Source organism: Chanodichthys erythropterus, chromosome 17, assembly GCF_024489055.1.
Source record: "Chanodichthys erythropterus isolate Z2021 chromosome 17, ASM2448905v1, whole genome shotgun sequence".
NCBI lineage: Eukaryota > Metazoa > Chordata > Actinopteri > Cypriniformes > Xenocyprididae > Chanodichthys > Chanodichthys erythropterus.
The window spans coordinates 15,427,535-15,451,452 of NC_090237.1; the positions used below are offsets into that span (position 1 = coordinate 15,427,535).

At 36.6% G+C, this 23,918-nt stretch overlaps 1 protein-coding gene across 1 annotated transcript; it reads left to right on the forward strand.

Moving 5' to 3' along the window:
- The first annotated feature begins 27 nt into the window (after window positions 1-27).
- Window positions 28-23,276, forward strand: ubash3bb (ubiquitin associated and SH3 domain containing Bb). Its single transcript, XM_067364470.1, has 14 exons — window positions 28-525; window positions 13,047-13,100; window positions 14,165-14,351; window positions 14,450-14,648; window positions 17,412-17,581; window positions 17,696-17,904; window positions 19,152-19,296; window positions 19,411-19,531; window positions 19,609-19,731; window positions 19,821-19,913; window positions 21,204-21,348; window positions 21,431-21,537; window positions 21,716-21,825; window positions 21,908-23,276. The coding sequence occupies exons 1-14, from the start codon at window positions 398-400 to the stop codon at window positions 22,043-22,045; spliced, it is 1,929 nt and encodes a 642-aa protein (XP_067220571.1). The 5' UTR covers window positions 28-397; the 3' UTR covers window positions 22,046-23,276.
- Window positions 23,277-23,918: the final 642 nt, after the last annotated feature.

Here is a 23,918-nt window from a genome sequence, read left to right on the forward strand (position 1 = left end):
AGACTAATTAAAGAAGGTTAGTGTCAAGCATGACGAGTGCTAGTTTGACATGCATAACACTTGAGGAGCTGTGTCTCAACCTCGTGACCTGCCTACATAGATAGCATTATTTTGGGGCATACAGGCGCGTTGCTCAAATATGCTGCCGTGTTCTTACTAGGAACCCGCCTATGATGGTCAAAATGTTTAGTATGTAGGCAGCTGACTAGGTTTTGCGACACAGACGATATCTGTAGCTCGTTAATCTACTGTACTACTACTGTATACAAACATAGGCTGCCGCTGTCAGTAGGAGGGACTGATTATGCTTGCAGTCATAGTGTGAATCGCTAAATAAGCAGATGTGGATGTGTCGTATCCGACTATCGTCGTCAGTATCATTTGATGGGACTGAAGGATGGCAGCAAAGGAGGATCTTTACTCAAAGATTATTCCACGCAGACTGAGACAGAACAATTGCGTCTCTGTCAAACATGGATCAAATCTGGACGTGCTGCTATCGATGGGATTTCCTCAGCAGAGAGCGTAAGTCCTATATCTATAATAGAGGTTATAATGGCGTTCTTCTTAAAATCATTGTATAAATAATAAAGATGATTTTGTCCTTCAAAGTTCGTCTGTAGGCTGTCTTAAGACGCTATTGAACCTAATTAAATGACTGAGGTGGATTACTTTGACTTCAAGTCAGTGTAAAATCAAGAAACTGACTGAATAACCTTTGGGATAGTGTACATTCACACATGAAAATAATGGTTATCCTGCAATTAAAATGGATTGTATTATATCGTTTACAAGGCTTTAATTGTTTGTCATTCAGGTCACTGTTGTGTTTTTGCAGACACATTGAGCATCACACGAGAAAAGTCTGCTACCTAGCCTATTTTTGGTAATTGTGCCAAAAAACCACCGAGAGCACCATTTTTAAAATAGTGAATTATGTCAGTGTTAAGATGTCATGCCATTTGAGAACGTCATTGACTTGCTTAGTTAAAAACAAAACACACACATATACATATATGTTTTCTTTTTTTTAAATGTCCTATGTGAAGTCACTCATGCATTTGTATTAACTAGCATGTGTCAAGCTTAGTCCTAGGAGTTATTAATATGCTTTTCGTCTGTCTCTTTTATGGATGTATTGACCCACATAACAGCAGTGAACTGCCATGATTTCCTGTAAAAGAGTCTTAAAGTTAAGAGCTTTCACACTTGTCAGCAGAGGTGTAAAGAGCACCTGAAAACCATACTTAAGTAAAAGTTCAGATACCTTGACTCCATTACAAGTCACCAATTCCAAAACAACTTGAGTAAAAGTCAAAGGCCCGGTTTCACAGACAGAGTTTAGCCTAAGCCAGGATTAAGCCTTAGTTTAATTAGGATATTTATGTAACTTTTAAAAACATACACTTGAAAAAAACATTACTGATGTGCATCTTGACATATTTTAAGATATGTCAGTACAAGTTGCTTTCAGCTCAAACATGCATTTTAATCTAGGACTAACTTAAGCCTTATCTGTGAAACCGGGGGTTAGAGTATCTGATTTTAACAGTACTTGTGCTAAATATAGGCTCAAAGGTGCACTTGTCCTCAACACCAAAACAGTGAAACACAAGAAACAGTTGATTTGTGAGAAGAGCAATCATATTTATTTTCTATAATCAAAATAAAATTGAACAACTCAAAATTGCAATAAATCAAGGTCAACAGAACAGCCTCTTAAACGTCTATAGACAATCAAGTCTCAGTTGAGCTCAAGTGCTCTAAAAGAGCATAAGTAAATCAATACCCTTCTAAAAGCTCTCTTCAGTATAACAGATAAATAATATAATGTTAAGTAAAATTAAAAAGTTAAAGCCTACTTGCACTGGATATGCCAGTTTCAGTCTCATCGGCGGCTGCAGTTATGTCCTCATCTCATATATAAAACACTAGCGATTCACAACTGCTTGCTAATGCACTTGCATTCACGTAAAGTAACCATGTTGACAAGTTAAAGGTGCCCTAGAATTAAATATTGAATTTATCTTGGCATAGTTGAATAACAAGAGTTCAGTACATGGAAAAAAAAAGACATACACTGAGTTTCAAACTCCATTGTTTCCTCCTCCTTCTATAAATCTCATTTGTTTAAAAGACCTCCGAAGAACAGGCGAGTCTCAACATAACACCAACTGTTACATAACAGTTGGGGTGTACTCCCCCAATATTTGCATATGCCAGCTCATGTTCAAGGCATTAGACAAGGGCAGAACGTCTGGATGTGCACAGCTGAATCATCAGACTAGGTAAGCAAGCAAGAACAATAGTGAAAAATGGCAGATGGAGCAATAATAACTGACATGATCCATGATTACATAATATTTTTAGTGATATTTGTAAATTGTCTTTCTAAATGTTTCGTTAGCATTTTGCTAATGTACTGTTAAATGTGGTTAAAGTTACCATCGTTTCTTACTGTATTCACGGAGACAAGAGTCGTCATTATTTTCATTATTAAACACTTGCAGTCTGTATAATTTATAAACACAACTTCATTCAATCTCTCCAACAGTGTGTAATGTTAGCTTTAGCCATGGAGCACTATCAAACTCGTTCAGAATCAAATGTAAACATCCAAATAAATACTATACTTACGCGATTAGACATGCTGCATGACGAACACTTTGTAAAGATCCATTTTGAGGGTTATATTAGCTGTGTGAACTGTGTTTATGCTGTTCAAGGCAAGCGTGAGCTCCGGGGGAGGGGAGCACGAGAATTAAAGGGGCCGTAGCCTATATATCGGTGCATAGTTAATGATGCCCCAAAATAGGCAGTTAAAAAAATGAATTTAAAAAAATCTATGGGGTATTTTGAGCTGAAACTTCACAGACACATTCAGGGGACACCTTAGACTTATATTACATCTTTTAAAAAGACGTTCTAGGGCACCTTTAAGGGCAAAACACAAAAGATCTAGTACTTGCAGTGCCCTGTAGATGGCAATGTTGCTTATTTTGAAGCAGAAATAAATGCTGCAGAAAAAGTTAAATGCCATGCAAAATGTAATGAGCAATTGCATTGCTCATCACAAATGTAGTGGAGTAAAGAGTACATATACTTATTCAAAAATGTAGTCAACTAAAGAGTAAAAGTTGCTAATACTCAGTAAAACTACAGAGTAGCTAAAATGATACTCAAGTACAGTAACTTATTACATTTACTCAAATATTTTACACCTCTGCTTGTCAGTTGCCCTGCTGTGAACCAACTGAGATAGGACCACCATCATACTGACCCAGTCAATGTAAAAAGATGGTAAAGTTGTAACATGTGAGAAGCAACATCTGTGCTCATTACAGCATGAATGATTTGTAGGTCACAAGGTTTTTATTTTCATTCTTATTTTGGCACATAAGCGAGACAACCCAAGACTATGCAGCTGTTCAAAATTAAATAAAGCACATGTAGCCGATGTGCGCTCAGTCTTGTGTGAGAAGGCTTTTTTTCTTTCTTTGTGGTCCTGGTGTTTACTTGTTTGGTCCTGTTGCAAGTGGAACTGCTTACAACTGCTTTGCAATTATTATTTTTATTTATTTATTTATGGAAAATTAAAATTCTGTCTTCTTTTGTTCCCCCTAATGCTGTTCCAACCCCATATGACTTTTCCCCTGTGGAAAACAAAAAAGAATTTTTGAAGAAATCCTGAACACTCTTGTCCATAAAATAAGAGGGAAATGTCAAGCTCCAAAATGACAAAAAAGCACCATAAAAGTATTCACTATTACTTGGTGTGAGGAATTTATTGAAATTTAAGTCATTATTTACTGATAACCTTCCCCTACAGAGAGCTGTTAACTGTTTATTTGAGAAGGTTTGTTTCACAAGAATAATTTGTTCACTAATTAGACATCACAACTTCTCTCATAAACTCACCAAGTTTGTGGCATTTCAAGTTTAGGCAGATGTCAAGATTTTCACTGAGTAACAACCTAAACTGGTAGTTCATGAGTCATTTGGACCAAATTTATGATACTTTTAATGTGTTTGTTTTTTTGTTTAGTTTTTGTTTTTTTGTTTTTTTTGGGCTTGACAGAATCCAGATCTCATTAACTTTCATTATATTAAAAAAAGTGTGAGAAATATATTCTTTTTGTGTTCACAGATGAAAAAGTCATACAGGTTTGGAACAACAGCAGGGTGATTAAATGATGACAGAATTTATCAGTTCACCCAAGAATGAACATTCTGTCATCATTTAATCACCCTGCTGTTGTTCCAAACCTGTATGACTTTTTCATCTGTGAACACAAAAAGAATATATTTCCCACACTTTTTTTAATATAACGAAAGTTAATGAGATCTGGATTCTGTCAAGCCCAAAAATTAAAAAAAAAAAGAAAAGAAAGGAAAAAAAAAAAAACACATTCAAAGTATCATAAAATTGGTCCAAATGAAATTGGTCCGTTTGTGTTCATACAGTGAACACAAAGGGAAATGTCTCTACGGGGTTACTAAAGGCCTTCTTAAGCAAAGTGGTGTCTTTGTTAGTAAAATATCCATATTTAAAACTTTATAAACTATAATAACTAGCTCGAATTATGGTGAAAGAGTAACTCCTGAGGTGATGTAGGAGACACCTCTTGCGGTTCAAACAAATAAGGCTGGGCAACAAACTCAAGCTCCTCATTTCCTATATCAAAATCCTCCGACATTTCTCTTTAAAAATGATCATTTTAGACTTAACACGTGGCCGGTGTTTTGTTTTGCTCTATCCTCTGCACTTCCACGGTCGTCAGTACATCGTGTCAGGGGTTATTCTTATGCAGTAAATCATGCGGTTGTCTGCTAGAGTTTATAAAGTTTTAAAAATAGATATTTTTCTTACAAAAACCCATCGCTTTGCTTCAGAAGGCCTTTATTAACCCCCTGGATTACTTTTATGATGAATGGATGTGGTTTTTTGGGCTTCAAAACCCTCTTCACTACCATTATAAAGCTGGGAAGAGCAAGAATATTATTATTTAATATAACTCTGAGTGTGTTTGTCTGAAAGAAGATGATCATATACACCTAGGATGGCTTGAGGGTGAGTACATCACGGGATAATTTTAATTTTTGGGTGAACTACTCCTTTAAGTCTGACTACACTAACCAGTCCTTCTCGTTATTCTCTTGCTCATATGTATGTCACCATTACTGCTTTGTAAGAAGGTAGCATTTACCAGTAGTCAGTCTGCACATATAATAATGCTGTATCACTGTGGTTTTGTCTCAGGGTCACACTGTGTAAATGTCATCAACTTCCTTCCTGAAATATTACAGAACAGGAGATGAGATAGTGTCCATGACCTCCCGGTGTATAAATACTGAGGTCCTGATCATCTTCCGTACTGAAAGGTCACATTATGTGAGGCCCGTAAGGATGCATTTCATGTTTCTGATGTGATGTTCTGTGGATACAAGTGGGCCGTCAGTTGTCCCTTACTGTTGCCTGCCCTGGTCTGGCCACATTTGCCGACAGGCCTGCAGGTGTTGGCTGGCCATATTTTGGGATGGACAGCTGTGCGCACTGTGTGGTAGGGGATGGCAGCTGGTACTTGCGGGCGTTGGGGCTTGTGGGATAGTGTCTGTTGCTCTTGCCGGGCGTCAGTGAGATCAATCGTATCTTTTTCTTCTTCCTCTTTGGCTCAGCTCCCTCGGTGGCTGCTGGGATAAAGGAAACAGATGTAGGCCAGCACACTAGCATCAATAGGGAGCGAACCTCTCCTTCACCGCTGAAAAAACAGGCACAGGCACAAGAGTGGGATCCACAGAGGCAGTTGTTATAAAGTCAGCCTACTCTTCCACTCCTCCACTGTTTATAAGGGGCCTGTATCAGTGTGTGTTCTCTCATTTGTGAGTCCACCATCTGTGGCGGTTGTACGATTGCCAGAATGAGAGACGTGTGTCCAAATGCGGGTGTCCTTCCACCTTCCTGCTTAGAATGAATCTCTGGAAGACACACAAGGATACAGCTAAAAACAGTCATAATGTGAAATACTGTTACTATTTAAAATAACTGTTTTCTATTTTAATATATTTTAAAGTGTGTTTTATGTGTGCGAATTTTCAGCATCATTACTTTAGTCTTCAGTGTCACATGATCCTTCAGAAATCATTCTGATATGCTGATTTGCTGTTCAAGAAACATTTCTTATTATTATCATCAATGTTGAAAACAGTACTTCTTAATATTTTTGTGGAAACCATGATATGTTTTTCAAGCTTCTTTGAAGCATTTATTTGAAATAAATCTTTTGTAACATTATAAATGTCTTTTCTGTCACGCTTGATCGATTTAATGCATCCTTAGTATTATAAAAGATAATGTGTACATGTATTACTAAACATTTCAGTGCATATTCTAAACACATTAGATATCTGCAAAACTAGTTGTTGAAAGTGTTATTCTGGTTTGCAGTGACTCTCTTGAGCCTCTTGGCAAAGAATCAGGCTAAACGGAAGATCTGTAAACAGGAAACTTAGGGATGCAGAGGTCTGAGCTGTGGGATTTCCCCAATGAGCCGAGTGAAAGGTGTGTTCATGCCTGTTTGGTCAGCTGGATGATTATGAAAAGACGCTTTGTGGAGATTATCTGAAGTGATTTAGTAGAAAGATGTTAGATGCATCATTAAACAAGAACAAAAAATAGAACTGCGAAAAATACACTGATCTGAACTGTGTTAAGACAGTAAACCTTAACCTGTCAAGTTGATCTTGTTTACAGGCTGCTGGTTGCTAATGCAAAATCATAATATAATTATCTACAAAATATAATCTCCTTTTAGATTATTTATATATCAGATACCACAAATACAATACAAAGGTTTTGCTCTTGTGAGCGAGGTGTGGCAAAAAAGCAGCAGTAGGCTGCTAAATGGTCAAATTATTGATTTTTCAATATGCTTTTAAAAACAAACCTTTTCCCCTCTCCATTTTACATTTACATTTTTGTTCAATACACAAGCATATAGATGAACAAATTCAATGAGTAAAGATTGACGTAAAAGCTTTTTGTATGAACAGTCATCAAAATTAATTCATTTTCGTATGTGTCACTGGAATTTGTAAAGAATCACCCCCACTGCACCACTTCAACAAATTGTATATGAGTAATACAGGTTAAATTGGAAATAGCGTGTAAGACATAAAGGCATCTTAGGACATGACGGGTTGCGCGTGAGGCGTGTGTGGGCGGTTATTCAGTTTTTTATCTTGGTTTAAGATGCATATTTGGTTATTTGATGGGAAAATATTACTTTAAGCGTTGTGACCTACTTTAAATTTTAATCAGTGGATGTTTCCGATATCATGCTTGGTATGCAAGTTAATATTTCATGTTGTCAAGAGCTTTTTGCATGAAATGAGATTGCCATTAAAATGGATTTGTTTTGTCATCGCCTTATTAACTTTTAAACCTCTATGGTCTCTTTTTCTGTTTTGTGCAGTGCACATTTTGTGCATGATGTATTGTGCATGAAGTATTTAGGGCCTGTTATCGCTGTGATTAAGTCTACTACACTATAGGGTGAGATGACTTGATTTGGGCTACTTTTTAATGAAAAAGTGCAGGTCTGTTCTTAGAAAATGGGGAAACGGAAAAAAAAAGTTTAATGCAAATACTAAAATCATATCAGTCTTAACACATATATATAAAATGTATATGTATATATATATATGTATATGTATATATGTATATATGTATATATATGTATGTATATATATATATATGTATATATATATATATATATATATATATATATATATAAAATGGCAAAATAAATTGATCAATTATTATGGAGGACAAAATGCTTATGTCTTTTTTGTGTGAGTTTCATGTCTTTTGTTTATGGTCAAGTGAAAGGCCGTGAGCCTAATCAAACTCTGATATTTTGGAACAAATTAATCTGGCTAATATTCATACAATATTTATTTACAGTGGTTGTCTCTTGTTGATTGTAAAGCACACTTTGATATTTATAAAAAGAAAAAAATCCCTTTCATCATATGTCATGTTCATATTTTGCATGTTGTTGAGCATGTATGCGCTCATGGCAATATTATGAATTTCAAACTTTAATTGTATGTTCTTAATCTCTTTGTTAGAGCATCTGTAATTTAACAATCTAGTCATTTATTTATGTTAGGATGTCACATGTGTTGTTGACATGTGTGACTGCTGTTAAGTTTAAAATTTATAAATTTTATAGCATTTTTTTTTTTACAGTATTTAAAACGAAATTTGTTTGCTGGGATTTGTTCAAACCGTTTTAAACCATCACAGGGAAGTAATAACTGAAAGGTCAGTTTTTAACTCGATTATCTAACTTGCTATAATATCTGATGAACCATATCATTGCTCCTGCTTTCTACGATGTTGTTAACTATATTTTTTTATACCGAAAGATCAGGTTCCCAGCAAACAAATATGCAGACTGTCCGTGGCTTTGGTAATCTCTTTCCTGTTCGAGGTCGTTGCAGAAGAGCTTAGGGGAAGTCCTGGTACCCTGAGGTTTCGCTTCAGTGGTAATAGTTGAAATAAGGCTATGTGAGGCCTTATAATGACCTGTTCACACAGGCTGAAACACTAATACACTCTATAGTCCCATGTAACCACAGTCACAGTCTCACTCTGTTGTGCTTTCACAACAGAAAAAGTCTCACAGTGTGTTTTTTGTTCAATGAGAGGCTTATTTGGTCACGCAATATAATGCGGGCAGGTTCCAAGTTTTCTGGAAATGGCAAATTTGGGTGTAGTTTTTCTTACCCTGACCTTTTTTTTATCGACATCTTAAAGGTTACACACATTCCCCTGGTTTCACAGACAAGGCTTAAACTGAGTCCCAGACTAAAATGCATGTTTGAGCTGTTTTAACTGAAAGCAACTTGCACTGACATATCTTAAAATGTCATTTCCATTGTTTTGTCTCAAGATGCACACCAGTAATGTTTTTTGTTTTTTTTTCTACTTAATTGTCCTAATTAAATTAAGACTTAATCCTGATTCCTGACTTAATCGAAGCCATATCTGCGAAACCAGGCCTTTATCTCATTACTCGGCAGCATGAGGCTGTTAAAAAATGAGGAGCGTACATTTTAGACAAGAACAAAACACTTAATATAGCCCTTTTTAAATGAACATTGCAATGCCTAAAAGTACATTTTAAATGTCTGCCACATGAAACATCCTGGTTTATTAAGTTCGTTGCCAATTTTAATTCCCCGCTAGCATTTTTTTTAAAGTTGCCTGTCACTGCCAGCACTTTTCATAATTTTCACAAAATTTTCATTTTCATGTTGTCTGAATATCTGAACATGCAATATATCAAAAGAAAAAACAGAGCCTATGCTTTTAAACAAAACAACAACAAAGCGTTTTTATTCTAGCTTCATGTATTCTTTTTGGTTACATACCCACTTAAGTTTAATAAAAACATTTTGAACAAAAAGCTGAGAAAATCTCTTTTTTTGTCTTTTTCAAAAAGACTACAACACGCATAAGCAATGCTTTTATTGCTTGTTTCTGCTCCTTTTTTGCTGGTTTTGATCCGGAGCTGCTCTACTTTCAGAAGTTGTTTAATAGCGCCCCCTACCATATAAAAGTGAAAACACAAAAAGCCGGAAAAATCGAGAAGGGTCTGTCTGCTTCCTTCAGAACTACAAACCACACCCGTGCAAATTACGCCTACAACAAGAAGTTACGCCTCATGTGTATCTTTTAAAGGTTTTAAGTTTTAAAAGCTTTTAAATTATTTTATGTTTTATGTATGAAATGTTTGTAAAACAAGCTTTTATTGCTTTTAAATCTTAAGTATGAAATAACAGTTAGTAGTAAAACATAAAATAAATTATACCATCAAATGAATACAGACTCATGGTAATTATAGCAAAAACCTAGAGTTTTATACTTTAAAAACTGAAGAAAACAAACAGGATGACTATGGCGTCTTGTGATCTATGTCATATGATCTGTATGCCTTATCACTAGGTGGTGATTAGTGAAGCTTAAAAAGTGAGGAAAGTGAAGAGCAGTAGTAGTGACAAGTTCAGAGGGAGGGGCTCTGATGACATCCAGAATGGCTGTTTTATTGTAGGGGACGTAACTTGAGATAGGGGTGTGGTTTGTAGTACTGTGGGATGCAGTCGGACACACTTGGAGAATTCCGTCAATGGCTGGGAAGCATTATCTCATATATGACAGAAAATTCCATCAATGGTGCGGAAAGAGTTAATTCTTCTAATGACACTATGTAGCCCAACTGCCGTGGTCATCATGGGTCACAGAATTGTTGCTGACAAAAACAAGGCTATAAGATAATAAAAATATAGTGGCCACAAATTAAAAAATAACTAATTCATTCCCTCATGTTGATTTTACTAATACAAGGGAACAAATTATTACAATGTGGCCACGGTTTAGTAAAACAAGGGAGCAAATTATTATATTGTGTGCACAATTTACTTAAAACGAGGGAACGGATGAGTAAAACTTGTTGGTAAGTCATGGGAAAGAACTGTTAATTCTTGGTCACAATGTACATAATTTTTCCCCCGCATGTCATGTGTGGGCAGTATTGGGTAAGTTATTTAAAAAAAAAAAAAAACTTCAAAAACATCTTCAACGGTGTATTTAGATTACTGTGCTAATTGCTCTCTAAAAAGTATTGCATTATTTATAAATAATTACTTTCTAAATCCCATATCAACCTCAACCAGTTAGACATGAAACTGCTCTTTTAATTCTTTTAAATAAATAATATAAAATTGCATAATTCTTGAACTGACCAAATAATTTAAAGGGAGAAGGTTACATTAAAAACACTATTGTTTTATATATAATTGTTCTATATGGTCTATAATGCAATTACAAAAGAAGTAACTGTAATTAAATTACAGAAAAATTCATAGTAATCACATGGTAGATGCTAGTTAAATAAAGATGTTTCAAAGAAGATCTTTGAAAACCATGAAGAAAACTATCAAGATCAAAGAAAATATGACCCAAACTGCATTTAATACTGAAATACTTTCCGTTTAAGGTGCATCTTTAAAAGTACTTTTTAAAGCAGTATTCTCACTTCAAGAAGCAATCACAGTGTGAATGAGACACTGAGGTGCGAGTGAAGTGTGATAACCTCTCCCACGCAGCATATCAGCTCTTTCACTGGCTAGAAATCATAAAAATATCATCTCATCTCTTTTTACACATGTTCTCCACTGCAACAGGCCTTTAAAACATGGAGTCATACTGTGAGCACATAGTCTATCAGATTCAAGATGACACATGGTCAACCGGAAAATGACAAGTGTATCTTGGCTCTTGTACAACAGCTCATAAACATATTCTCCTCATACTGTATACTCGCTCAGGCCTGCACAACACAAGATGCTTAATGCACTTAAATTACATGCAGCGGTTCCACACAGTGAAAAATGTTTTTTCTTAACATAAAATTTAATAATTTAAACTACTGAAATACCTGGAGTAGAGTAAAGCTAGCTGAACTGAATCCCTTGCAGTAAAATACTAGTTGCTGTAGCTAGCAAAAGTGCATATTAGCGTACTAAACCATTTATATTAACCATGCATATTTTTTTAAATTTACCTGTTCTCAACATATGCAAAATCTTGTGTGCTTTATTGTATTGAATGTGCACTTGTAGTGTACTTCAAATCTTAGTATATTTTTTAACTGTACTTGCAAATAATATGATAATAAAAAAAATAAAAGGCCACATAGTGTACTTAAAGGGTTAGTTCACCCAAAAATGAAAATTATGTCATTAATGACTCACCCTCATGTCGTTCCAAACCCGTAAGACCTCGTTCATCTTCGGAACACAGTTTAAGATATTTTAGATTCAGTCAGAGAGCTTTCTGTCCCTCCATTGAAAATGTATGTACGGTATACTGTCCATGTCCAGAAAGGTAATAAAAACATCATCAAAGTAGTCCATGTGACATCAGTGGGTTAGTTAGAAGTTTTTGAAGCATCGAAAATACATTTTGGTCCAAAAATAACAAAAACTACAACTTTATTCAGCATTGTCTTCTCTTCCGGGTCTGTTGTCAATCCGGGTTCACGACTCCGCAGTGACGCTGCTGACGTGTTATCCGGTGCGCCCGAGCTTCGTTTACAGTCTGAGGGAGACGCACGCTGTATTCAAGCTATTCTACATTGTTTGTATTTTGGTATTGCTATATTTTTTAAAATGGTGCGTAAGTGTGCATGTCGCGGATGTCCTAATTGCCAAAAACCATTAACGTAAAAGTGCATTACCAACGCCGACAGATGAAAGGATCCAATGGAATCAATTCAATGGAATCAATTCAATGGAAAGGATTCCGGAAGAGAAGACAATGCTGAATATAATCTAGACAGAAAGCTCTCGGACTAAATCTAAAATATCTTAAACTGTGTTCCGAAAATGAATGGAGGTCTTACGGCTTTGGAACTACATGAGGGTGAGTCATTAATGACATCATTTTCATTTTTGGGTGAACTAACCCTTTAAAGCTGCAGTCTGTAACTTTTTTTATTTAAAAATTATTCAAAATGAGTTTTTGAGCAAGTACATAACCAGCCATTGTTCAAAACTTCCTCCTTACCCTAGCCCAATTCACAACAGTAAGCTTGTAATAATGTTTTCTAATTCAAATGGTACTGGTGGGTTTCTGCGGGAAATTCGAGCATGTAGCCATTCGTCTTTGCGTCATTACGTCACGTCTGTTTACATAAAGAAGGAGTCCCAGCTAGTAGGCTATATGGCACGTGGAAGATGCTGCAGGCAGCGGATCATTTAAAGCCTTTTCTCAGAGAAATAGCCACCAGGTGACACTCACATTTCATTGAATTTTTCTTGACTCATTCTCTTGTCACAAATGAATACATTTCTGTCACAATAGAGTGGTGCAGGGATGCACACATTAGAATGTTCGTCTTTTTTGGATGATTTTGGATACAGGATGAATGATTGTCACTTGTAGCTGCTGGTAATTCTAAAATATTCTCTCTTTACAGACTGAAAGCTCTGGCATCAACTGGAGGCAGAAGTGTGCAGCTGGCATGTGACTGGTGAGCTTTCCTAACTGCACCCCAGACTATTACCATGCTTGAATTGGCACTTTTTAAAGGATTTGTTGACTTTCAAATAAAATTTTCCTGATAATTTACTCACCCCCATGCCATCCAAGATGTTCATGTCTTTCTTTCTTCAGTCGAACAGAAATGAAAGTTTTTGATGAAAACATACCAGGATTTTTCTCCTTATAGTGGACCTCAATGGCCTCCAGACGGTTGAAGGTCAAAATTACAGTTTCAGTGCAGCTTCAAAGGGCTTTAAACGATACCAGATGAGGAATAAGGGTCTTATCTAGTGAAACGATCGTTCATTTTCGAAAAAAAATGTAAATGTATATGCGTAAGTACTAGAATAGGGAAGGCGTAGGACATACTTGTGATCATTATTTGGTGATCATTTGTTTATATAAAGCATATACATTTACATTTTTTTTTTTTCGAAAATGACTGATCGTTTCTCTAGATAAGACCCTTATTACTCGTCTGGTATTGTTTAAAGCACTTTGAAGCTGCACTGAAACTGTAATTTTGACCTTCAACCGTTTGTAGACCAATGAAGTCCACTATAAGGAGAATAATCCTGGAATGTTTTCATCAAAAACCTTCATTTCTTTTCGACTGAAGAAAGAAACACATGAGCATCTTGGATGACTTGGGGGTGAGTAAATTATCAGGAAAATTTTATTTGAAAGTGAACTAATCCTTTAAGACCTAGGTCAGAGATGGTCTTATTATTGGGAGATACAAGGGTCTGTGGTTCTACCATTGGAAACAGCATAACGACTATCTTGGATCACGTATGCCTTGATAACCATTCACATTGACAGTCAATCACTGTTATAAGACCATCTCTGGCTAAACTCTGCAGGACAGTGGGTCCCCAGGAGCAGGGTTGAAGACCTCTGTCTTAAGGAATTGTACTGCCCTCTAGTGGTTCATTTGCATCAATCCAGCTGTTCTAAACATAACACAAGTAGATAATTTGTTGACAGTTACAACTACACAGACTTTATATGCTATGCTTTAGCATTTATGATCATGTGCATGTGTCTCCTTAGGCTTTTCTCACATTTGGATGACCCTTTCCTGGATGACCCTTTACCCAGAGAGTACGTGCTCTACCTGCGCCCCAGTGGGCCTTTACAAAACCAGCTTTCCCATTTCTGGCAGCAGTCTCGCTTGACTTGTGGAAAGAACAAAGCTCACAACATATTTCCACACATCACACTCTGCCAGTTCTTTATGGTGAGAGAACACAGATTCTATTTTAATCTTGACATGTTATAATTATGTTGTGGATTTTTTTTTTTTTTTTTACATTTTTTCATTTTATGTATTTACAGTGTCCAGACAATAAACTAGTGGCTCTGTGTGAAGCGCTGCAGTCTTCAGTGAATCAGTGGAGAGGACGCTTCCCCAGCCCTTTGCCCCTGGAGCTCTACACCTCCACCAACTTCATAGGCCTCTTTGTGGAGGAGCAGGTGGCTGAGACACTGAAGAAGTTTGCAGCTGACTTCGCGATGGAGGCTGCCACTAAAGCTGGTGGGGAGGCGTGATCAGAGCATTTGTCACAGATGGTGCCTTCATAGTGATCACGTTTTTTCTAATCAGCTCATTACTCATCCTCATGTCGTTCCAAACCCGTATTAGTTTCTTTCTTCCTTGGAACATAAATGTAGAAATTTAGCAGAATGTCCAAACTGCCTTTTTCAAAAAAGCAGGGCATTTTTTTGAATAAAAAAAATAGAGAGAGAAAGAAAGAAAGAAAGAAAGAAAGAGAAAGAAAGAAAGAAAGAAAGAAAGAAAGAAAGAAAGAAAGAAAGAAAGAAAGAAAGAAAGAAAGAAAGAAAGAAAGAAAGAAAGAAAGAAAAAGATTTTTTGGGCTTTTTATACCTTTATTGAATAGGACAGTTATAGATCAGACAGGTATGCATGGGGCAGAGCGAGGGGAACAGGATTGGCGAAGGACCTTGAGCTGGGAATCGAACTCAGGTCGTCAGAGGCATAGTTGTGCTGTATGTCAGAGCGCTGACAACGAGGCTATTGGCTCCGATGAGCATGGCATTTTTAAAGATTTAAAGGGATAGTTCACCCAAGAATGAAAATTGGATGTTTATCTGCTTACCCCCAGGGTATCCAAGATGTAGGTGACTTTGTTTCTTCAGTAGAACACAAATGATGATTTTTAACTCCAACCGTTGCCGTCGGTCTGTCAGTCAAACAAATGGAGTGAATGGGAACTCGAACAATAAGAGTCGAAAAACGTGCATAGACAAATCCAAATTAAACCCTGCAGCTCTCGACGACACATTGATGTCCTAAGACACGAAACGATCGGTTTGTGCGAGAAACCGAACTATGCGCAAGACATCACTGCCGTTGTCAGAGCGTGATCAGACCTCACTAAGCGAGTGCTGAACGTAGTTGGACATAATGGTGTATTAGAGGTAAAAATTATATTAATACTGTTTGTTTTCTCGCACAAACTGATCGGTTCGTGTCTTAGGACATCAGTGTGTCGTCACGAGCTGCAGGGTATAATATGGATTTGTCTATGCATGTTTTTTCGACTCTTATTGTTTGAGTTCCCATTCACTCATATTATTTGACTAACAGACGGACGGACGGCAATGGTTGGAGTTAAAAATCATCATTTGTGTTCTACTGAAGAAACAAAGTCACCTACATTTTGGATGTGCTGGGGGTAAGCAGATAAATATCAAATTTTAATTTTTGGGTGAACTATCCCTTTAATTATCACAGAATAATGACATGAATTTTGTTCTGTTCCAGTGTTTTTACTGTTAACTAAAATGGTAACACTTTACAATAAGGTTCCATTTCTTAACATTAGTTAACTATAGCCGATTATTTAAAAGGTTCACCCAAAAATGAAAATAATGTCATTACTCACCCTCTTGCCGTTCTACACCCGTAAGACCATCGTTCATCTTCAGAACACAAATTAAGATATTTTTGGATTAAATCCGATGGCTCCGGAGGCCTGCATCAATGGTACTTTCCTCTCTCAAGATCCATAAAGGTACTAAAAACATAATTAAATCAGTACATGTGAATACATTGGTTCTACCTTAATATTATAAAGCAATGAGAATATTTTTTGTGTGCCAAAAACAATAAAATAACGACTTTGTAACAATATCTAGTGATGACCGATTTCAAAACACTGCTTCTTGAAGCTTCGGAGCTTTATGAATCAAATCAGTGGATCAGAACGCCAAAGTCACATGATTTCAGCAGTGAAGCAGTGTTTTGAAATCGGCCATCACTAGATATTGTTAAAAAGTCGTTTTTGGTTGGATTTTTTTTGGCACACAAAACATATTCTCGTCGCTTTATAATATTAATATTGAACCACTGTACTCACATGAACTGATTAAAATATGTTTTTGGTACATTAATGGATCTTGAGAAATGTCATTGCTGTCTATGCAGGCCTCACTGAGCCATCGGATTTAATAAAAAATATCTTAGTTTGTGTTCTGAAGATTAACGAAGGTCTTACGGGTGTAGAACAACATGAGGTGAGTAATAAATGACCTTATTTTCATTTTTGGGTGAACTAACCCTTTAACATCAACTAACAATGAAAAATACAGTAAAAGTATGCATTACTCTTAGCTGATGGTCATTTCAAAATTTACTAATACATTATTAAAATCAAAAGTTGTATCTTAATATTATTTAATGTACCTGAGCTAACATTAACAAAGAACAGGTTGTATTTTTATTAACTAACATTAACAAAGATTAATAAAAACTGCAACAAATGTTTTGCTTATTGTTAGTTAATGTTTGTTAATGCATTTATTAATGTTAACTAATTGGACATTATTGTAAAGTGTTAGCACTAAAACTAATAAAAGTCTTATTTTTTTGTTAATTGAAATAAAGTTGTATGGGCTACTTTTTTTGCTTTTATGGTGCTTATTTTTCCTTTTTGGAGCTTGACAACCCATGGACACTATGCTTTCAATATATAGACAAGAGTAGCAACAAAAAAAATCACCTTTTTTGCCTTTCTGGAAAAAAAAAAGAAAAAAAGAAAGACATGAGAGTGAGTAAATGATGACAGAATTTTCATTTTTGATGAATTATCCCATTAAATCTATAATTGTCTAAGATAAATAGCTAAACGATTAGACATTCTGAATGATTTATGTTTTAAACAAACCATTTAAATGAAATAAACTGATACTGATTCATTAATCAAAATGGGTATTTGAATAAAGAATGATTATAAATTCATAAAAATGCTCATGACAATATTTATTTATTTCATAGATGTTCATGTGGAACCACATAAAAAGCAACTTCATTTGACTCTAGCCTATCACTTTCCAACCAATCATTATTCTTCCTTGGAAAAGTTGGCAAGAGGGATTGAGGTGAAGCTGGGTTGTGACTGGCTAGCTGCCCTGTTTTCACGGGACATGCGATTTGCGAATCATGAGGTGAGGCCTGATTGAGCCGTATGTCCTACTATTAATCTCCTTCATGCGGTTTTAATGTTTTGCTAGTTCATGCAAATGCACTTTTATGCACACTAACTTCTGTTTCACTGTCAGACTTTGCGAGTGCTGTACCCCTACACTCCTCAGAATGATGATGAGCTGGAACTGGTGCCAGGAGACTTTATCTTCTCATCTACAGTGGAGCAAATGAGTACCAGTGAGGGTTGGGTGTATGGCACATCTCTGGGAACAGGCATCTCTGGACTGCTGCCTGAGAATTATGTGAGCCCTGCTGATGAGTCTGACACGTGGGTTTTCCATGGGTAAGTTCTCCAAATGCTGTGATCAGTTCTCAGCAAGACACATTCACATTGCTTGGGGCTCAAGGGAAAGTTCACCTAAAACATAATCATCTGCATCCGAAATCGCATACTTTGCATCCATTAAAAAAAAAAGTTCTATATAGAGTGAATGTGTGTTGTACCAGATGTACTACATTCAGGATGTTGTCATTGAGACCTACCAGTGTCAGTTCACTGCCATTCACCAATCCAATCCCGTGGCCTCACGGGACAGTAAAGTGTCCATTGGATGCGCACTTCAGAATCTTGATGGAAGTAGTAGGTCATCTGGGTGCTTTTTGCCTACTGTTTTATAAATACTGTGAATTCGGACATACTGCTCTTTTCACATACTGTTTTTCACCTATTATATAATAAGGAAGTATGCGATTTCGGATGCAGCCATCCTTATGTCGTTCCTACACTATATGACTTTCTTCTGTGGAACACAAAAAAAAGATACTTTGAGAAATGTCTCAGCATTTTTTATCCATATAATGGAAGTCATTGGGGTCCAATGTCGTTTGGACACAAATGTAAATTTTTTTGTGTGTGCTCCACAGAAGAAAGAAAATAAAGGTTTGGAATGACAAGAGTGAGTAAATGATTTTCATTCATGAGTGAACTATCCCTTTAAGCATTTAAACAAACCCCGAAATTAATAGCAAACACACGTTGAAAAACATGTTGAAAACTACTTTGCAAACTTAGGGGCCGTTTACACAACACTGTTTTCAACTAAAAATGGAAAACGTTTTATGTGTTTTGGCCATTCATTTACACAACTGGCATTTTAATAACTTGAAAACAATGAACGTTATCGTCTCTGTGAAAACGGTGACTTAATGTGTATGCTTATTATGTGTTCAGTCAATCAGCACGTAGTGTTTCTTTACAAAGTGACATCGCCAACTACTGGCTTGGCAGCATAATACAGCAATTTTTGTTGTTTTTGCGAATTGGGATTTTTGATGACATTGTACACAAAAAACGCAAAGAAAAAAAAGTTTCCATTGTTAGCATATTGTTGTCATGTAGAAAACCTAGTTCGGCCACATAACATCCTAGCATTAATAGTAACACCACTCAACATTGTCAAAAAATGTAAAAATTTTCTTTCTTTTATCGTTGTAATCTCATTTTCACAGTCAAAATGAGTGTTAAAGGTGTCATGTTAGCAAAGACAATGTTTTGCAGTGCGTTTAACTCTTCTCATTCTCCTTAAACAGGTCACACTCCTTCTTTTGTACTTCTCCTTCGGAAAAGTGTGGCAAAGAGAGCAAAGCATTGGATGGGCTGCTCAACATTCGATGTTTTGAAAACTCAAGGCTGGGAGAGTCTGCCATCTTGAGTGTTATTTGCCAACCTATGCAGGTGCCTAATTATTTATGACAAAGAAACAGTTTTGAGTTAAAAATATACTTTGGGTTTGTGCAGTTACTAATGAATTGAGTCATTTATTAACACATTTTGTGCTGTCGATGGTAGGTGCTTCGCTCCAACATGCAGTCTCGGCCCCCTAAAAGGACCCTGTTTGTCTGTCGGCATGGAGAGAGAATGGATGTTGTGTTTGGGAAACACTGGCTCTCACAGTGTTCTGACTCCAAAGGTAATCTGAACAGATGGGTCGTGGCGCCTCGCTCACATGGTGCTGTTAGTTTGCCAGCTCAGTTTGTCTCCCTGTAGGCAGGTACGTGAGGAGTAACCTGAATATGCCTGCTGCACTGCCTGCCTGGGGTGGAGCACACAGGGACTATGAAATGGATGCTCCTATCACAGTGGTTGGATCTATACAGGCTAAGATAGTGGGTATGTCTGCACAGTCTTTTAATGTTCACATGTATTCCCCAATTGAATTGTCCATCAGGCTCTTTTTATGTCATCTGTCTGATTTCCAGGTGAGGCTCTTCTTGAAAGTAATACCAGTATTGATTTTGTGTACTGCTCACCCAGTCTCCGATGTGTCCAGACAGCTCATGAAATCCTCAGAGGTATGTAATATAGTCGGGAATCTTTAGGCAGCAGAGGTGTAATGGATAAGAATACTAACATGAAATAAAGCAGGGATTCTCAAACTTTTTGGGGCCAGGAACCCCTTAAAGGGTAGAAAACTTTCCAGGGACCCCCTCATAATTACAACACTGATTAAACCCAGTTAATATGTGTGGGAGACACAATATGCTTGCTTTATTGCTGCAAATGGTCCCCTGTAAAACCACTTTTTAATAATACAGCACGATTTTATAATTGTCCTTATTTTCTAGAAGCTGAGTATGTTGTACCATTGTTGAGAGAAAAAAACACAGATAAATCATCCATTTTATTAGGCCATGATATTCAAAAATAGTGTAAAATACTGGTACAAACTACATTTTTTCAAACATTATAAACATGTTCCACTACTCTCAATCCACTACATATCCTTTGAATTTAACAGTAGCCTATTCAGAACAAATTCACGATACACGATAAAACACGGCTATGACCGCTTCACCCAATGGTTCTGTGTATCACTACACAACACCCTTAGCAACCACTCTTAGAAACGTAAACTGTATGTTCTCAATTTATATTGTTCATTGAAGCTTACTGTATTATGTAGAATAGTATTGTGAGAAAGTATTACCTGCATTCAGATTTAGCATTTTCCTTCAGGTCAGGTCAGGTCATTTTCCTTCAGGTCAGGTCAGGTCATTTTCCTTCAGGTCAGTTCATAATAAAAAAATCTGTTTAAATGTCTGATGTATTATCTTGTCCTTTTAACAGTTAAGGGGTTTTCCCATGACTGACATCGCTAGTCAATGCATTTGTCAGTTGCGTATTGTTCCGTGTTCACAATAATTTAGTCTTTTTAATATAAAAGTCTTCGCTAATGAGTAACACACTCATGAAAACAGTCTTTGCTGCCATCTAATGGCGTAATAATGTAACTTCTGTTGCTGTTCACGGTCAGGGACTATTTTTTCTGGCAGAAAGAAGGCTTTTAGTGATTTTACTTCATGAAAGTTGCATTGATACATATTTTTTTGGCTTTTTTGGCTTTAATATTTTAATATATCCACTTCGCATCATGCCTAACAACACCCTTCAGCTGTGACTTATTTATTATACAGCACAGCCTCTCGTACCCTTATTGCTTGCATATAAAGTTCTGTGCTGCTTCATAATAAAGAATGACTCTCTGTTGTGTTAAAATCTTTATTGACATTCACTTTATTAGTCTACTTTTAATTAAAAATGCTGTATTTAAATGTTCTGTGACATGTCATGTACTGTTTTAGGAATGCAGCAAGATGGCAGAATAAGCATTCGAGTGGAGCCTGGGCTTTTTGAGTGGACTAAATGGGTGTCAGGAACATCTTTGCCTGCTTGGATAACCCCCACAGAACTTGCTGCAGCCAACCTTAATGTAGACACAACATACAGGTAAAAACTGGAGTGATCATATACTGTGCAGGAACTATTTAAATTTCAAATTCGGTCCTAATCAACAGCTGCCTTTCCACAGACCCCACATCCCCATTAGCAAGCTAACAGTCTCGGAGGCGTATGATACGTATATTAATCGTAGCCACCAGGTGACCAAAGACATTTTGGCATACTGCAAAAATAAGGGTGAGTGATGCTGCTTTACTTGACTATGTATGATTCTCCCTCAATCTTTACCATAGACTATAAAAAATACTGCATCTAGCCACCAGGAGGCGATCGAAATGCGTTGTCTTCACTTTTAAGGACATGTGCGGCACACTTGATCTTTATTTATAACCCCCTTGTCTTTTTTTTACATCAGGAAAAAATATTCTGTTTGTGGGACATGCTTCCTCTTTGGAGGCCTGCACTCGCCAGATTCAGGGTCTTTCTCCCCAGAATCCTAAAGATTTTGTGCAAGTAGTCCGAAAGGTTAGTTTCATCCTTTTACTTGAAACATTTGAATTTTACACTTTAAAAGTGATGCTTTATGGGAGCCGATCCTTCTTTTCAGATTCCATACCTGGGTCTCTGTGCCTGTGAGGAGCAGGGTGACTCAGGAGTCTGGCAGCTAGTGGATCCACCAATTCTTCCTTTAACTCATGGGCCCAACCATAGCTTCAGCTGGAGAGAGACCCTACAGCAAGAATGACCTTATCTGCAGGGTTGTTCCACAAGAGACTGAAATGTTACCTGCACAGGAAGCACACAACTGAGAATATTTTAAACAGATCTAATCACATCTATGTTTAAGTTATGCAAATAAGATTTTGATACAGGTTGTGGTAGAGGTTTTGTTTGCAGGTGGACAGAGGAGACTGCACTGAAAAATTAACATTTGTGGTAGTGTTTACGGAGCCTTCAAAGAGGCTTTCTCAGGGCATTGGCTATCACTTTTTGTCAAAATGCACAGTGGCATAATGCAGCACTTATTATAAAGATTAAAGATCATGTCCTGCCATGCAAATATGTATAATTCTGCAATGAGATGTTAAAGAGCTTAAAGGCAGTCATGTCTCAATTATTTCTCTTGCAAATGTAACTTGAATGCAGAAAGGGTATTTGTTTAAGCGTAGCTGAATGGATATTAGGTGCATTTGTAATATCTTTACATTAAAGCTGAAGTGTGTAATTTTTTAAATAAATAATATTGTAATTAATCTTAAAAAGGTTTCCTGTCCCATCCCAGAATAATTTGAACAGACAAGTATGTCATTTGCAGGTTGATTTTCCCAAAAAGTATGAACAATTTGTGTTGCTTTCACTGCTCTATTTGTTTGACGAGCTGGACAGTGGACACTGCAGCATATGGGCGGGGCTGTCAGTTTTTTCGACCAATGACAGACAAGGGGGAGTGTTCTGGAAACTTGTTTGAAAATAATTATTGTTGCAAATATCTTTAGTGAGGCTAGGCTAGTGGTGCTTACACACTTCAGTTTTAAAACCACGTTTCAAACACTCGAATCACGGTAAGTTTCCAGTGATAATAAGCTATTTGTCTGTCAGCACTGGCAATAAAATGTGAAAATGCAGCACAATAACAGTCAATTAGAACATGTTTAAATGTTCCATGTGACTTCAGGTGCTACCAGTGAGCACAAGCTAATCACATAAAATTAAATTCTGAAACAGTTGGCTTCTTTTTCCCTTACTTAACCTTCGTCAAATGAAAATTAATTACTATTTTGTTTACATTGTGTAGTAGGATGCCCATATTTATTATAATTATTGATTGAGTTAACAACATACTGTATTTTGACTAGCTTATTTAGCAGTATATTGACAATCATAGACGAATACATTTGTCATATCATTTATCTTCCTGTCAAATATCCCATATTTAAAGCAACAGCTCCATATTTCTGTAAAATGCTTAGACTAATAATATATAGCGTGGGAAATTCAATATTTAAGTAAACATTTGAGATGCTTCAAATTTGGTGCCATTTTTATTTTATATTAGTGACTCGTTTCTTTGAACTTGTGGGTTGTGTAGTAACGTCTTTTGAGTCGAATCGTTTGAATTTAACGCACGTGAATCGTTTGTGATACATGAAATTACAATCTCATAACCTAATTAATAAACACACAATAAACAGCGTTATGTTCTTAGAAATAGATTTACAGTGGGAGTAAATTCTTGATGTTTAGAGCAATGTTTGAAAGAACCGATTCGCGGAAATGATTCGAACGATATAGTTCAACCTTATGGCCTTTCCTCAGCGGCTGGCAGCGCCTCAACCCCCCATCCCCACTGCAGATATCATCATTAAAAAATAGCGCCATAACAGGTACGAGAAATGGATAATTAATTTGCTTTTGGCCATTTAAATTATTCAAAGCTGTCCAGAATTTGGGCCAGAAGGATCCATTAAGAAATCAGCTCTTTATTTGAGAGCTCCTATTATCTCGTTAATCTGGAGATGAAAGTTTTGAGAAGACAGTCAAGCGTCTCACACCTAAGGTATGATATCTCATTTGCAGTCAGCCGGATTCGCGCCTTTGCAGGTGACGTACATGTTATG